We start from the raw sequence: 17,484 nt of genomic DNA, 5'->3' as shown, positions 1-17,484 counted from the left end.
GGTCATTGATAAAGATGTTAAACAGAACTGGACCCAGCACTGAGCCCTGGGGAACCCCACTGGTGACCGGCCTCCAGCCGGATTTAGCCCCATTTACCACCACTCTTTGGGCCCGGCCATCCAGCCAGTTTTTAACCCAAAGGAGGGTGTGCCTATCCAGGCCAGCAGTTACCAGTTTCTCCACCAGAACACTATGAGAAACTGTATCAAAGGCTTTACTGAGGTCCAGGAAAACTATCAGAAAATTAGATATATCAGATCTCATAATTAGACACATTAGAAGTCAGGAAGCATGAAACTTGTGAACTGTTCAGGGCTTTTATGACATCGGCTGAACAATTAAATCATCCTATGCTAAAGATTTGTATTAAACTATAAAAAAAATATGCAAAATCCTTTTGTAGAAATTAAGCTGTTAAGACGGACATACTGTTAGTCACAACATTGAAGTAAACTAAACAATAGACTTCCTGATATTTTTGTTCTTGAGATTACACAGATCCATCTCGTGATCTGCTGATTTCCCCAGGTGGGAAGGCACGCAGCTGGGAATACTTTTTGCCTACCTAATGCAAACTAAGATTTTAATACGTGCCAATTCCTTCCTCTGATCTGGACAGCTTTAAATAGCTGTTAAATAGCAAAGTATCACAACTTTTGAGAAGCGAAGCCAAGCATGTTTTTAATGTATTGCAGCATTAGATCTTCCCTGTAATCTACCTTTATCAATGGGACTTTTAAAAAGTATTCTTATTTTTAGAAAAATCCTGTGATTTTATGTGAAGTCCTGTGATTCTGGTGCTGTTACCTACAGCAATTAATGTCCTCCTTTGTAAAATGTTCCGTCGTATCTTAAGCCACTAAGTGGCACACTACTATGTTGACTGTTGACTTCAGAATCTAGATATCGTTTTAACCATGATGTTGTGAACTAACCTTAGATAGAAGGTAGACTTTGTCTTAATTTGGACATGGGTTGCTAGTTACATCTCTACTAAACGTACCCACCAAGTTTAGCTGCTTATGTGCAAAACATGCTAATTATGTTCTCATTTTATGCTAATATTTCACAAGTATTTCATGCGTCCTTTAATAAGACAAAACAAAATGTACTAACCAGAATAACAAGGGCAGCAGCTCATTCATTCTGCTCTTTGCTTCTCCTGTGATATTATCCTTTTGGACAGTCTCACCCTTTTTGATATTTTGCAGTTACAATTTTAAAAGCCATGAAGACCCCGTCATAAGAGCACAGTATCTAAATTGGAAACTTAAAACCTTCTTCTGTTGTTCACAGTTTATTTTCTAAAGCTGTGAACTCCAAAAACTAGTTAACTATTGCTCCTTTTACAGACGTTTCGTGGCCAATACAGTGTGCTCCTATGAATACGTTCAGCCTGAGCCAGTGCCTCAGACTGGAAGGATCCTTACGGTTTAAAAATGGAGGGGAGTTGATTTGCTATTAGGATTTTGGGCCATCAAGCAGTACGTCACTTCTGATGGCTAGGTTGGAACATGCTTCCCTTACGAAATGGGATCAATATCACTTCTTTTTCATACCTCTTTTTTCTTTGTCCCTCTTCGTTACTTTTTTGTTGGCATACGCTACTCAAAATTTCATTTTTGTAGAAGCAAAAAGTTAAATAAAAATTGTCATGGGCTCTACTTGTACCACTTGTATTTCATTAAAATGGACTACAGCTGTCAGAGACCATCTGATGTGGTGTCTCAGCATTGCTGTCTTTTAACAAACCGATGGTTCCTCAATATTTTGATGAATAAAATGTTCTTGTTTGAATAAGAAAATCGGGCTGGTTTACTTTTGCTCTATTCCTGTCAACAAAAAGGACTTGGCTACAGATTTGTTCTGCTTAATTATTTTCCTGCTTGGATTAATACCGATCTTCCATTTATCCTTTTCAGGCGCCTCCTTGGCATTATAACAAAAAAAGATATCCTCCGTCATATGGCCCAGACGGCAAACCAAGACCCCGCCTCAATAATGTTCAACTGAAACCCATAGCTGAGGAGAGAGAGGAAACGGAAGAGGAGGTTCATTTGTTGAATAGCACAACACTTTAGTCCGGGAGATACTCCTAAAATCAGAGACGAGAGCTGGGTTTTTGCCTAACAGTGCTGCTGGAAATCAGGAGTTGGTCTGGGGGAATGTGTGGCGAGGAGGAAGGCTGATGGGAGCGTGGGAAGGGAGAGCTGCTGTCCTGCACTGGATGCGTCCCGAGGCGTCAGGTCTGCCATGATAGTGCAGTGGGTGAGCCGTGCGAGGTGGCGCAATTCTCCAGCCCCAGCCTGGTACTTCAGCAGTGAAGAGGGGTGTTATTAGTCCCTGTTTCTGGAGGGATCGTTCTGAATTGAGCCATCTTACAGAGACTGACAGGTCTTGCCCTTTTTACCATTGAAAACTGTTGTGTTAACTCATGAAACGTATAATTATTACACGTCACCTTTCTACATTCCAGAAGAGCTTTATTTCTCTCTCTCCTGAGCCGTAACAAAGCCTCTTTAAAATTGGTGTGCCCTTTTGAAGCAGTTGTTTCTCATATTGAGATGTACTGTGAGTTACTGAGGTTTGATCACAAGAAGGGAGGTTTTTCTTGTGCCATTAAACATGTGATGAGTTTGTACATGGTGAGACGCCTGGGGCAGTACAGATCCACTGCGACAAAAACAGATTGAACAGGTAGTGCCGTGCAAGAGCCATGCGAGACTTCTTTCAGCCCACGTGCTGTCGTGAGATGAGAAGAATTAAAACCAGATGAAACCAGCGTTTCAAAGAGAAATACTGGTTTTGCTGCAGAAAATATCAATAATGTGACCTGGTCTTATGCAATTTTTGTATTATTGAAAACACTATGATATATACCAATGTTGTGCAGTATAAGGAAAAATACTGCTGTTCTACTAGTTAAGAGCTGGAACAATTCTGTATATGTGTATCTGGTAAAAATTGCATGCTACAACACTGGAGATCTCTTTTTTCCCCCCCGTGTAAAATTTCAGAATGGTCATTTTTTTAGTTTTTCTTCTCCACAAAAGACGTTCCACTGCTGACATGGTAGGAAGAAATGTAACTCATAACTTGCACTAAATGTATATTATTTTTCTTGAAGTTTTACCATTCTTTATTTATATTTGTATGGATTAAAAAATCTATTAAATATGAATCCGTTAATATCTCACATAACTAATTACCTTTTTAATGTGATTTTATAGAATAATTCATAATCCTCTGCAAGTAATGGAGGATTAGCAAATGTTTACAACTAGATGAAGGGTTTAAACAAAATGGTTTCTTTGTGATCCAACATGCGTATAGGTTTATTTTCAGATGTAACTTTCACTGCCGTTACCTTGAGATTTCCTGTTTCCTTTACTAGCAGATAACTGGAACAGTAATATTAAAATTTTATTTAAAAAAAACTGCAGGGTTTTAAAAGTACTAGGAAGAAAGCAACTATAATGATTAGATGGCTTTTGACTTTTTTTTTTCCCCAAGTATGTAGAGGTGTAGATGTTACGTAGCCACAGAAGATGAGCAGCAGGGCAGAATCAAATCCACTACTTGAAACTTTGGCAGGACTTTAAAGTTCAGCAGCAACACATGTATTAGTCAGGTGAGCTGACAGATTCCTGACTTATTTACTTTCTTTTTTTCAGTCACTAGGTTAATTTGTTTCATATTCATTTTATCAAACCACCACTGCTACAAACACATGCAGAGGAAAAAAGGCAATATGCTTTAAGTCTCAAGTTGGGAGAAAAGAAATTAAGAAATCTAGCTAACAAAAAATCATGCTTTATATTACGGAGTTAGATAAAATTTCCTTCTTTTAACAATTATGCCCATCAGACTGCAGAAATCTAAACGGTAAAAGTCTAAAATAAGAATGTAGGAATCTTGGAGGCATTCATCACAGTTACCTCGAACGTCTTTATTCGCAAAGTACTCAGTATGACCTTAGCTTCAGTACAATAACATACTGAAACGAAACTCTGGTACTTTTGGCAAGCTCCGGAATAATGCCTGTGCTTAAGTGCTTGGCTGAATTTTTACTGATTTTCTTCTGAGTATAAAACTGCCATCTACATCTCTTCATCTCATCCTTTGCAGCAACTGGAACCAGTAGAAAGTGAAAGGGGCCAGTGGGCTCTTGGTGATCAGCCCCTGTATTAAGAACAGGTTTGAAATTGAAACAGGGAATCAGGCTGTGTGAAGATGGGAGTTATGCAGCAACTAGCTGTGTTCTTCCATGTGAAGTCAGTGCTAGTGTGTCAAAATTTGTTCCTTTGCATTGCGTAAGCCTGAAGAAAGTACAGAAGAAACTTGACAAAGAGCAGGATTTGACCCATTTATGGAAGGCAGCTCTGGAAGTTGTCTGTGATGCTGATTTCTGTTGTCTATTTTTTTTTTTCTACAGTGGAAGAATATAAACACACTACGTGTATAAAAATGGCTTTGAATCAGTTTGAAACCTCTGCTGTTTCTGATGTTCTCATAGAACACTGCTGTGTGTGCTGGATTAACTCACACCTGATTTTACAGACTCTGCTGTCTGAATTAAAATACAGTTCACACCCCTGCTGTCTTTCATGATTTCAGTATGGATCCCGAGTGCTGCACATAAAGTGTGCATCTCTCTCTGCTCTTCTTCCCTGCTAAGCTTTCCCTGTTGACATTAAAATGTCTTCTGGTAAACATACATTAGAGGTTCCAATAACAAAGTATGTGTGCCTGTGCAGTGCAACAAAAATCTTCTAACATAAAACTTCCAGCGCCTTACTCAAGTTACTAATTTGAAAAAAAAAAAAAAAAAAATGTGGTGGATGGGAGGGGGAAAGTGTCAGCGTTTTGTTTTTTTTTTTTCTTTTTTTAAAGAAAAACATTCAATTACTGGTTTATGAAGAATGCATTATTTGTTAATCTGTGATGTCGCCTAGAGCTGTATTTAATATTGATCTTAATGTTTTTATTTATAATAGTGTGGTAGAGCTGCATATCATTACAGTAAAAATTCTGATTACTGTGATGATTTAATCAAACATTAAAAACTTCTGTATGACCATTTGTTGTTCTGTCATGTTTTCACAAACAGTATTTTTGTGTCGATTTTTGTATTTGTTTTCCCTGAGAGAAAATTAAGGAATTAGGAATTTTACGTACAAAACTAGTAAGAAGATAGCAAAGAAAAGAATGAATTTTAGGAAGAGAAGAGCCTTTGTATTGCCTAGTACTTGGCTACAAAGCAGTAGCCAGATCAACCCAATCAATTACGTTTTGGTTTTTGGTGTGGTTTTTTTTTTTTTTCCAAAATTTTAAAAATTGTTTAATTATATAATTAAGAGAATAGTTGGCTTCCTGATTTAAAATAACTAAAAGTGGATGATGCTTTTACTGTCTAAAAGCCAGGATTACATAGTTCCTACACAGTACATTTGTAGTACCTGTGGTTTAAAAAAATGGTAAGTTAAACATCTTTTGATAATGTATATTAATGACACAGCACGTCAGTATTTTTTCAGTTGGTGCAACAGTTTCCACTCTCGATGAGAGCTTAACAGATAAAACTGGAAAATCCATACTGAGGTCCCTGTTTGTGCAGATTTAAGTTCATATTAACAATGTCAAAGGTGAATACTACTTTGGTGCTTGGATGATTTACAGAACAATTATAGGAAGGTCTCTTGTGCGTGGAACCTAAAAAGTAAGGGGGAATGAGACTGAATTTTCAAGGGAGTACCTGTTTTTTAATGTATAAAACAAAATTCTGGTCCTGTGAAAAAAAATCCCTGTATGCTTGTGCTTATATTTGAATAAATGGAACATTTATATGCTGAGAAAAAGGGGTGGGGTTGTCAAATTCACTGAAGTAGATGTGGCATGCAATTCTGAGAACTGAAAATACCTTTTTCATCTAAAAGCCTCAAGATACACGCTTGAAGCACTCTGACTTACGTTGTGAATTATTTACTAGTTTACAGTGGAGGGACACGTGGAAGTATAGTCGCTTGCTAAGAAGGAGGGACAGCTCTGAGATTTGAGCATTTGCTAGCGGCCTGCCATCTTCCCCAGCAGTCGGCGGTGGTGATGTGAGCTGCTACAGCAGAAGTCAAGACACTGTGGGAGGGCAGGAGTGTTGGGTAAGAGCATTGGTTTCTGGACTGTTAGTTCAGGCAGTTTCCCAAGAATAAACTCTTAGGCGTAGTAACAACAAAGTAGAGCAGTGAACCAAAAAACCTGAATACAGTTTGCATCTTGTACAGAATCACTTTGATTCTCTTTAAAAGCAGAGATTAGTGAAAACAGAGTGACTTCCTCTGACTAGTAAGGTAACGCATGCAGTGGAATTTCTAGTTTACCTTGCCATGTCAGGTAGCTGGGTTTAATCCTGTTGTTTCTTGTTAATTCAGCTAGATCCAGAAGATCGCAACCAGATTTAGTACTTTGTTGCAACACTAATGAAGTGTTGTACTTTCATTTTTTACCTGTGTGGTGGGACAGAGTTGAGGAAACGCACAATGCCCGTAAGAATCACCAAGAGCAAGGAAGCGGAGTTTGGCAGGCATAAGCGAGAGGCTGGTTGCGACTGAGCTACAGTGGAAGTCCATGACTGAAATCGCTTCTCCAGTGCGTGTGTATTCCTTACGCAATGTGAAATAGTAACCCCCCTCCTCTGTGCTTCGCTGCAGTGCGCAGCGCAGGAGCACACACCAGCGCGAGGCTGCCTGCGGCCGCGGAGGACAGAGCCGGCAACAACCTGGGCGCTGCACTTCGGCTGTTCCTGCTGCGCGGGAGCGAGTGCCGGGAGCAGGGAAGCGCCGAGACCCGGCCCTGACCGGGGCCCACCAGCCGCGCTGCACCCCGAGCCCCCGCCCCGCCTTCACGTGACCGCGCACCGCCCCCGCCCCCGCCGGGGGCGTGGCCCCGCCCCACCTGACTCGGCCCCTCCCCCAGCGTCACTTCCGCCCGCCGGCTGCCACAACAGCAGCACGTGACTCTGCCTTCCGCCGCCGCCTCCCGCCCGAGCGCGCGCAGGCAGCACGAGGCGACACGCAGTCCTTACAAACGCTTTACTGACCGCGCGGCAGCCTCGCGGCGCGCGGAACCGCCAAGGACGCGCCCGCGGCGCGGCTCAGGGCGCCAGCTGGTCCAGCCCCTCCTCCCGGCGGCGGGCCAGGTGCGACTCGATGATCTCGGCGAAGAGGCTCCTCTTCAGCAGGGTGTAGGCCAGGGGCAGCAGCTGCCCCACCGTCTTGTGGAAGTACTGCAGGCGAGAGGGAACACAGAGAGGCCGGCCGTCAGCGGCCGCGGATACACAGCACGAGCAGCCTCACCTCTGCGCTCGGCCGTGCGCAAGCTGCTGGCTTCGGCCACCCCCGAGGGAGCGGGCAGTGCCCGTGCTACACCGCTACCGGCCGCACCGAGGTCAGTCCGCCTGAACAGCATGCTGCGGCAAGAGAAGGAAATCTGGTTTTAGCAATGCAGGAGCCGGGAACCATTGTTAAGGCACGGGGTTGTCGCACCTGCAGCTGAGGGCCCACGTGTTGTCACCGTGCACAGCTCGAGGGGAGCACCCTGGCACTCAGTCACCATTTAACGGCTTCAAACATATGAAAGCCAGAGCACGTTTAGCATTTGCCACAGTCAGTGTATGCGTGAGCCCACTGCACCCCTCCTGTGAGGGCAAAGAGGCTGAAGTCATTTTCTGTGTCCGAGGCTACAGGTAGTGAATGTGTCTGCACTTGTTCTGGCGCTGCGTGCAGAGCCCGGGTCAGAACTGGAAAGCCCTGGGCATCTACAGACAGGCAAAAACGCTGGGACCCAACCTAAATAATTAGGTATGAACCCCATTTTTCTTTTCTGATTGCTAAACCAGAACATGAAGTAAGGTGTCTATTTTCAGAAAACAGCTGCAAAATTACAGCTGTGTCAAATTGCTGCAGAAGATGGGTATGAGGCCACGTCACAATGCTGTGAATTACTCATTGCACAAGTTTGTCTGTGGTTAATCTCGCATGCGGAGCAGCACCAAACCATGAAAGACAGGCTTTTGCCTCCTCCTACTCAGCCAGCTGGAAGTTAACTGTTTCCTTCACAGCCCTTCCAGATGCAGGAAGGAATTAAGCAGCTGAAGCAGCTTAGTCAGTGGAGAAAGAGTCCAGATAAGCAGGATAGCAGAGGAAAATACAGCACATTCTCAGATGCTGTAGGGAGCTGACGAGAGCAGGGCAGGAAATAAAAGAAACACATTAGTAGTTTTAAGAGAGTACAGACAGAGCAGTGAGTTGTCCTTCATTTCAGTGGCTAAATATTTTAACTAGCATTTAGCACAACTTTTCTGGGCCTACTTTTAGTATTGAAAGCTTTTTATCTTTCTACATGATGCTTCAGGGCACCCCTCAGGCAATACTGTTTTTACTAAAAGAAGCTATTTTGCATGGGTGTTTCGATGACCATCTGTTCATATTACACTTACATGTTGAAGCTTCTTTATGTGTTATTTCCTAGCCATATATTTATTACAGACATGACCCTTTTCATCAAGGGTGCAGTGGCTAGTAAAGAACAAAGTAGAACAAGTTTCTTTGCTTGTGATTAAGTGCTAGTAAGTCAGTCAGCTTATTTGTGATATTCTTTGTTAACACAGAACCAGAGAGAGATTAGAAATTCAGAGATGCAGCTAGCTGCTGGGAACTCTTATGCAGCCATACAGGCAGTGTAGGTAGCCGACTGACTGAGGTTCCTTTTTTTTTTTTTGCAGGGGTTACTACAAACATCAGTGTGTTTCCAGATCCAGCTGAACATGAGCACTTGCACCCATACAGGTAGCTGAGGATAGGGGGCTATCTGGATCCGACATTCTGCATTTTTAGGAGTCTAATAACAGCTCCTTGTATTACGCACAACAAATAACAGTTGATGCTTCTGGATTACAAGACTGTGCTTCCATATGGAATGGTGTCATAAGCGTGACTTTTTAAACAGTCTTCACAAATTAAGAATAGTCTTGTAGACTTTCATGATTCCTAGGGATAATTGTGCAATACAGTTGGGAATAAAGATCTATGACACTGAAAAACTCCCAGTCCACACATAACATAACGCATAATTTTGTTAAGTGTGATTGTTGTAGTACTCACATGTGATCCATAGCAAAACAGGTCCATACCCAGTTCGTATCCCATTCCATAGTCACATTCGTCATTAGCAAACTGAACAAAGGTGAGCATTTCTTGGATGGGCGCAAAGGCCTTCAGTCTCTCATCATCAGTAGGAGCATCAACAATGGCCTTACAAATTTTTTTAAGATTAGCTGCAATAAACAAAAGCAGAAATATTTAGATGTTTAAATAAAGAAATTTAGTATCGTACAGAAGTAGTTTGTGGCAAAAAGATACCCATGTGTCACACATCAAGATTAAGTGGGCACACCCTGGGCTGCTGGTGAAAATGCTTCCCCCTTTCCTTTACTGCTCGTTCTTGCCCCGTGCCCATCCGTCTCAGTTCCCCACACAGAGACAAGCATTTGTGTGATGAACTTGCATCAAGGAACTGGTTCTGGTTAGAACACTGGGAGGAGAGAGGGAATAAAAAAATAAACCCACAAATCTCTGAATGTAGATCAGTTCTTTGGATCTACTTTTTGCATGGCTGTGCCTGTAGAAAAGAGGATTGTCTAAACTACTACTTCAGGAATTCTTATTTCAGATTTAGCGTGGTTCATTAATGCTCATCTGGTTCAGTTCAAGAAAATACTTTTGAGCTCAAGTGTGATGGTTAAGACTTCTGCCTTTTAGTCCCACTGCTCATATTCTTCAAGTAGGAAATACGAATGCAGTTTGGTTTTTGCAGAGTAGCTGTGTGACTGAAGGTCGTTTACTTAAGTAAAGCAAAAGAATATAGTAAAAGAGGTATTTACCATTTGTTTCGGGAAGCTCTCTGTACCCGACATCATTTTTGTCTACAGGAACAACTAAGCCTGCTCCATGAAACGCTTTGGTCACCACCTAAATAAAGAGACAGGAAAAGGAATACAGCACTGCAAGTCAATACTGCGACATAAAACCTCACTGAACAACATTCACGCCCAACTGCTGGTGGTCAAACTTAATATAGTTTCCAGGCTCCAGGACAGCAACTTAGTTTTAAAGTATATAGCAGTTACTTTTAAGTACTAAAGTTTAAAATAAATGGAAACTCCATTACAGCCAAGCTCTGAAATCTAGGAATCCTTGTAGTCACTTGCATAGCACTGTACATTTGTTTAGTCACCTCCTGCCATAATTACTTGATAGGTCTGCAAAAAACCTCTATTACTAATCCATATCATCCTTAATGTTCCCATTTCCAATAGATCCAACCTAACTGTTCACATGAAGCTTCACTTCAAAGCATGTTTCTCCATGCTTCCCATTTGGTTTAGTTTTTAGACCATTTCCCCTTTTTTTCCTTTTTTTCTTTTTAATAAGCCACAGCTTGGCATTCAATTAGAGTGAAGTGTTTTGATTTAATTCTTTTATTTGGAACACACTTGTATTAATTTTCCTTCTCTTGAAGTTTTATAGAGAGAGCTGATTAGCTCTGGGAATTCCTAAGTGAACCATCTTCTTATTGACTAGGAGGAGAAATAAAAAAAAAATTAAAACAACAGGCAAGTAAATGAAGAAAGTTTAACAGAACTCGGTTTTCTCCAGTGGATCAGGAAAGTAGTCATACTTTCTTATCTCTCTGTTTCATCTTCGTGGTTTTTTGTTCCAGAGAATAACCCAGCTCTTTTGCTGTCCTTGTCAGTTTTTCATCTATGTCTTTCAAAATAGCATTTTTCTTTTTATCAGTCAGTTCCTTAAGTTTTTTTGACAAAAATAACCTGCAAACAGAAGGAACATGTCTTAAGGGAGTTTAACAGAAAACAAACAGAATGAATACCCTTCTAATCGCTAAACCTCCAAATCTTATAATGAAGATTAGCAGTCGTGGGTTTATTTATGCACCCAGACTTGGGAATGCAAGCCTCTTAACAAGAAGAAAGAAAACGAGCTTGGCACAGGCAGTGCTTTGGCACTTCCTATCTGCATTTGCATTACTCTATACCTTATGCAATCTGCAGGAGCTGAAGATTCTCCTGGACTCGGTAGCTGTTCATCTTTCTATCTTAAGAATTCAGTTTGCTGCTTCAGTGCCGTGTACACTATTTGTCATGCAAGTCATGCACATAAATACATATTTATGAGTTTCATCATGGTGCTTTCGACACAGATGTCCTCGTTTAACTCTGCACTACACAAGGGTTCTTTTGCAAAAGCTTTTCTTCAGTATGCTTTCACTTACTGACACACGTCTGTCCTTAGAGAGCCTTCCATTTTTAACTGACAGGTCATAAAAATCTGTTGTTTACATTCACGATGCAGGACCATGTAAAGCTCCATGAATCATACTGAATTACACATCCATATAAACGTTATCCTGCCCCAGGCCAGAAGTGGTGGTACTTGTAGTTATTCATCATATACAAAAATATCCTACTCTCACATAGGCAAGAACAAGAGCTGGATGCTGCTTATTTAGTACGATGTTCAGATTTCCTTCACCACTGTTTGGGATGCCCTTTCTTTACTTAATAAAGTATTTTAATACACCCAATGAGGTCAGGGGTTTCCCCCCCCCCCAGATTCTATCCCTTCCAATATATTTAAAGAATGAGATAATTAACACTTATCTATTTAACCTGTAAAAGCAAAACACTGTCAAGAAGCCTATTAAGGCTCTTCAGAGTACCATTAAACTTGCTAGCAGAAGCAGATAATAAGTGAGGGTTTCTTGAGAAGGAAAGACTCAAGAGTTAGCTGCATTATTCCACATCACATCTTCAGATTAATAGTTTCTCTTCTACTCTACTTTTTATAAATAGAAGTAAATATGAACCTTACTTGACTGCAGCAAAGACGTTATCACCAACTTGTGAAATCACACAGCCCTTCTTAGCTTCGTTTGCACCAACCCACACTGGAAGCTCATCTGGCACATCCCTGTTTATGAAAAAGTATACACAAATAGTCAAGCTGTGCTCATTTCTCCTATTTTAAAGTAAAATTAATTTGCCTCCTCACCATGCTGCCATCTCTTTCAGAAACCTAACAAGAAATACCCTTAGATCTAAAGCTCTATAAAAAAAAAAAAAATCTTACAGCACAGCTTTGAAAGGAGCTCGTATCAATACATGCAGAGAGAATATACACGTTTCCTTTATTTCCTAAGGCTTGGCTTTTTCTTCTGAGTATTGTGGCCAAACTTAAAGATTAATAAATGAAGGTGTTCTGCAGGGTTGGGAGAAGTAGTTTAATAAATATTTAAATCTAGTCTTCAACTCCAGTATCTTCGATCTTTTTTTAATAAAAGATATCAACCCATGTGTTAATATCCTACTAAAGAAGAGAAAGATTCTTGTTTGGTGATAGCACACAGTTCTCAAATCCTGTCTCATGGAAAACAGAGGAGAAAAAGCTACACATAATTATAGTCCAGCAAGAGCATATATGAAATAAAATACCTGAAATATCCCATGTGATACTGTGTTTTGATATCCCCAACAAGTATAGTCTGGAATTCTGGGGGATCATAGAAAAATCTCCAATGAAGATTGAAGTTCAGATCTGTTGATTTTGCTTTTTTGTGTTTTCCAGCCAGAATATCATACGGCCCAACCAGTGTAAGTCCAACACTTGACACAAGTGCATCTGAAAAGCAAAGCATGAACTGGTTTACTTTCTGGTGGGTACCTATCTAAACCAAGAAGTTCCTGTATCACTCAGGTATCAAAAGCTGCCATAAATCCAAACAGTCAAACACTGTTTACCAGACAAGGAAAGTTGAGATGTTCTTATGAGAAGTACAACCTAACTTTTAAATAAAAGCTATCTGAATAAAAGAAGTACTTGTCAAACACTCAATATTCAGAGAGCAGTGACAATCAGTATCCCTCAGGGGTCTGTATTGGGATCAGTACTGTTTAATATCTTCATCAGTGACACAGACAGTGGAATTGAGTGCACCCTCAGCAAGTTTGCAGACCACACCAAGCTGAGTGGATGGGTTGACACACCTGAGGGACAGGATGCCATCCAGAGAGACCTGGACAAGCTCAAGAAGTGGGCTCTTGGGAACCCCAGGAGGTTCAACAAAGCCAAACACAAGGTCCTGCACCTGGGTCAGGGCAATCCTCAGTATCAATACAGGCTGAGGGATGAAGGGATTCAGAGCAGCCCTGCAGAGAAGGACTTAGCGGTACTGGTGAGTGAAAAGCTAGACATGAGCCGACAATGTGCACTTGCAGCCCAGAAAGCCAACCATATCTTGGGCTGCACCAAAAGAAGCATGGCCAGCAGAACAAGGGAGGTGACTCTGCCCCTCTACTCTGCTCTCGTGAGATCCCATCTGGAGTACTGCATCCAGCTCTGGGGCCCCCAACTTAAGGATGTGGAGCTCTTGGAGCAGGTCCAGAGGAGAGTCACAAAATGATTGGGGCATGAGGAAAGGCTGAGAGAGTTGGGGTTGTGCAACCTGGAAAAGAGAAGGCTCCAAGGAGACCCGATTGTGGCCTTTCAACACTTAAAGAAGGCATATAAGAAAGCTGGGGACAGACTTTTTAGCAGGGCCTGTTGCGATAGGACACGTGGTAATGCTTTTAAACTGAAAGAGGATAGATTCAGACTAGATAAAAGGAAGAAATTTTTTACGCTGAGGGTAGTGGAACACTGGAACAGGTTGCCTAGAGACATGGTAGATGCCTCATCCCTGGAAACATTCAAGGTCAGGCTGGACTCTGAGCAACCTGATCTAGTGGAAGATGTCCCTGATCATTGCAGAGGGGTTGGACTAGGCGCCCTGTAGAAGTCCCTTCCAACCCAAACCATTCTATGATTCAAAATGAAACTCATTTCTAGAGCACCTAGAGATGCCACATTGTTATATAATAAATTTGAGGAAGCTGAAACCTGGATTTATATGAGGAAACTTCAGTTCCCTACTAAACATTTTAAAGGTACTTGCAAGAAAGGCAGATTTAGACAATATTTAGTCCCTTTGTACTACACGATTTCAGTAATTATATTTTAGCAAGCTTGGAGTGTACCAGCATCTTTGTGATTATCTCCAGTATTATTGTTCACACTCAGGTAAAATATCCTGCATCTTAATTGAAAACCGAAGCAGCATTAGAATGTATCTGACCACCTCTGGTTTGCCTGCCTTCAGACTGTTTTTCAGAGTGCAAGTTAGAAAAGGCAAAAAGTATTTTAAAACCCACCACTTGGTTTCTCAGGATCTAGTTCTTCACAAAACTTCCAAAACTGATAAAAGTCTTCAGGCAGCCTAAGTCGATAGCATGTTTCTGCTTCTTGACGAAGACTATCAGGGATATCTGCCCGATTTGACTTTCTCTTCTTGACATCTCCATTTTTTTCACACTGCAGATGAAAAAGTTTCTTTAGTTGCTTCCTATCAGTCCTACTAGAGGATTTTACAAAGTTTCTGTTTTAATGGAGGAACAATGACGAAGACCATTAAGTCACGCTTATCACTTAAGCCAGTATATACACCAGTTAGAACATCTATTTTGGACAGAATCCCTCAGAAGTGCATTATCTGAGACACGTGCTAAACATGTATGAAACAGCAAACTGCTACTTTGATATTAATGGGTCAATATAACCAACAGAAGCACTTTTTTTTTTTTAGTTAATCAAGCAAAGGACTAAGTAATCCCAAAGTTTAATCTAAGTTCTATGTTATTTTAAAATTACCATTTCCAGTCACACAGCAGCTTGTATCCAAGAATCTTGTGTATTTTACACTTGGAAGTAGGGATACTATTTTGTCATGTCTAGCTAAAGGACACAACAAAAATCCTCCAAGTCTCTACTATCTGAACTAGTCAACACCTGAACTGGTAGAGTTTACAGCACAGAATTTTAAAAGTAGCTTAAAGTTTAAGTTGTTTTAAAAAATGTTGTAACATGAACCGAAACAGGCTAGGAAACGATCCACTCAGGCACGCACACCGCTGAAGCAGGAACCTCGACCACCTCATTCCCACATAAGACTCCAAGAAGTCTCCCCTGTTTTAAAGAATAATAACTACAAAAGCAAGGTTTCTTTTCTCTGGTTAGGATAGTACAGCGAGGCAGACATTTCACCTCGTAAGAGGGCCGCCATCACCTGCAACTACACCACAAGCACCCGCTCGCAGCCGCAGACACCCCGAGCGGAGGAAGCGGCTTCTGTTCGCAGCACACCTGAAACGCGGCGGTCACCCGGGAGAAGCCCGGGTAGCGGGGAGGGGGCTCCCGCGCCGGAGAACGACGGGCCCCGGGGCTTTCCGCAAGGCTGCGGAGCAAACCGTCACGAGCGCGGCACAGGCTGAGGCCTAGCGCCACGGCACGGCACCCGCGCCGGTACAGGCCTGCCGCCCCCCGGCCGCGGCCCTCGGAGCTCGGCCCCGGCCCGCGGGTGCCTCAGGCAGCGGCTGCCGACCCTTCCGGCCGGGGCCCGCTGCCGGCCTCGGCCCCCTCAGGCGCGGCGGCCCCCTCAAGTCCCCCCGCCCCGCCGCTAACGGGCACCTGCTCGCCTGCCGGGTCCGCCGCGCCGCGCGGCCGCCGCTTCCCGCCACCTGTCATGCTCGCGCCGCCCGCATCGCGCCCGCCCGCGCGCCGCTTCCGAGGGCACGCGCTGCGCCTGCGCCCACCCCGCCCGCCCGCCGAGGGGGCTGCGGGGGAACGGGGCGGGGCTCGCAGGGCAGCGGCCCAGCCCCAGCCCGCGAAGGCGGCGGCGGGTCCGTACAGCGCCTCTCCTTCCCGCGTGGGCCGCTTGCTGCCCGGGAATTAGCGCTCTCGGGAAGGCAGCGCGCAGTTCTACATCCGCGCGTCCGCTCCCGAGCCGGCCTGTTCCTAAGGAGCAGGAGTGGAGGGGCGGGAAGAGGGCGCGCAGCCGTAGGCGGTGTTAGCTCCGAGCTGGAGCCACCTTCGCGGCGTCTGAGGCGCTGGAGGTCCAGGCGGGAAGCTCACAGCCGTGTTTCCTCAGTGGTAGGTTAGCTCACCTCAGCAATGCGTATATACGCTTTTTTAAATTTTAACTCTTATTACACATAACATGCAGATTCCTGTGATACAAGTTATAGTAATATATTGGGATGAGACAAAAAAAGGCTACCTGTATCAAATGTAATATTTCCCTTCAGAGCTAAAAACATAAAGAGGTAGAGGAAGTGATACTAGTTTTCCGTACACAGGAAAAGAAGCCAAACACAACAATCCCCTAAGTCTCTGCTTTAGCATTTGCTGCTAGGGATATGGAAGTGTCATCACATAATTTCTCTTCCAATGAAAGAACCAAGGCAGCAGTGTGCAACATGGAGCAAGTGGGACACATTCCTCAGTTTCGGAAAGCACATAATATTATGCAACATCCACTCATTTAAGTATATTGCCAAAATACTCTGCATAGAAAAAAAAAGCGTAGAAAACCAATAGCACCAGAAGCAGCAGTGGGAATCTGGTTCTATATAAGCCTTTGCTTTTTTGTTTCAGTAAGTCAGATCACAGTGGTTTTATTTAAAGTAGAATTCCTGTAGCTAAACTACATTATGCTTTCTGGAGTACAGTGTGCGTTCACCAAAGATGCATAAATAGCATAAATCCAGCAGGGATTTTTATCCTGTAATTCATTAAAGTTCTAAGTGGTATCGATTATTAGCTCAGGTCTAGGGAGGAGCTGCAGTGCCTTTCAACCACGTGACATTGACAGTTATGCAACTAACACGAAAGCTTGATAATTTTAAATCTGTCTACAGCATTCACCATTAAGAGTTACATGCAGTGTCACAAGAAACTTTATCCTGACTAATGATGTTGTTTCCTGTATGTAAGAACAGCTAGGCACTTCATCGAAACCACGGGTTGGCATCATATAGATGCAGGACAGTCAGTGACAAACTCTTCTCCTCCAGCTGGAAAAATTGTTATTTAAATCAACATCCATATTACATTGTTTGCTTATAAAATCCTGCACACATAAGGAAGGAATGTTAAATCTCAAATCCGAACCTTGTTTAAGGCATGGATTATGTTTCGTAACCTGAGGTTAAGCAGAAACAAGGTACAAAAAGCTCACTAATGAACCACAAACCTCATTTTATTCCTGAAAAGCATGAAGAGTACTGCCCTGAGGTTACTTTGAGAAATGTTTTCTAATATTAGTCTCACTCCATAATTTCTAGTATAGCAAAGCTTAACTGTAGTGCAGACTAGACAAAATGGCACCTGAAGGAATGACGTTTTCCTTCAATAGCTTAGTGGAAAGTGTTCTAGGTGACTTTAAAGGCATACCTCCCCCCCTCCCCGTGATGAGTATCTATTATGTAGCCTAGCTTAGCCTACCCAAATTCCAACTTCATGCAGCAGATTGGTTCAGTGACA

The 17,484-nt window shown here is 42.7% G+C and overlaps 2 protein-coding genes across 4 annotated transcripts in view; one reads left to right on the top strand and one right to left on the bottom strand.

The window, feature by feature from the left end:
* The window catches only part of CLCN3 (Cl-/H+ antiporter 3), a 77,386-nt gene extending 72,379 nt beyond the window's left edge, over positions 1–5,007 (top strand). For 2 of the 3 annotated variants that reach the window (XM_086611288.1, XM_086611289.1), the window contains one exon: positions 1,924–2,060. In XM_086611288.1, coding sequence (XP_086467414.1) covers positions 1,924–2,014 — 91 coding nt within the window. In that variant the 3' untranslated portion in view covers positions 2,015–2,060. Of the gene's footprint in view, positions 1–1,923 lie in introns of all 3 variants that reach the window. The other variant, XM_086611287.1, reaches the window with a different exon arrangement.
* Positions 5,008–7,148: 2,141 nt separating this feature from the next.
* On the bottom strand, positions 7,149–15,687 carry HPF1 (histone PARylation factor 1). Its single transcript, XM_086612103.1, has 8 exons — positions 15,631–15,687; positions 14,319–14,478; positions 12,564–12,750; positions 11,944–12,042; positions 10,733–10,883; positions 9,936–10,023; positions 9,157–9,329; positions 7,149–7,280 (listed from the first exon to the last, which is right to left on the bottom strand). Exons 1-8 carry the CDS (start codon positions 15,685–15,687, stop codon positions 7,149–7,151), a joined length of 1,047 nt encoding a protein of 348 aa, XP_086468229.1.
* Positions 15,688–17,484: the final 1,797 nt, after the last annotated feature.

The sequence above is a fragment of the Tauraco erythrolophus genome, chromosome 5 (assembly GCF_009769465.1).
Source record: "Tauraco erythrolophus isolate bTauEry1 chromosome 5, bTauEry1.pri, whole genome shotgun sequence".
Classification (NCBI taxonomy): domain Eukaryota; kingdom Metazoa; phylum Chordata; class Aves; order Musophagiformes; family Musophagidae; genus Tauraco; species Tauraco erythrolophus.
The sequence above is the reverse complement of the archived record's forward strand: the minus strand, read 5'-3'. Positions and strand labels throughout refer to the sequence as shown.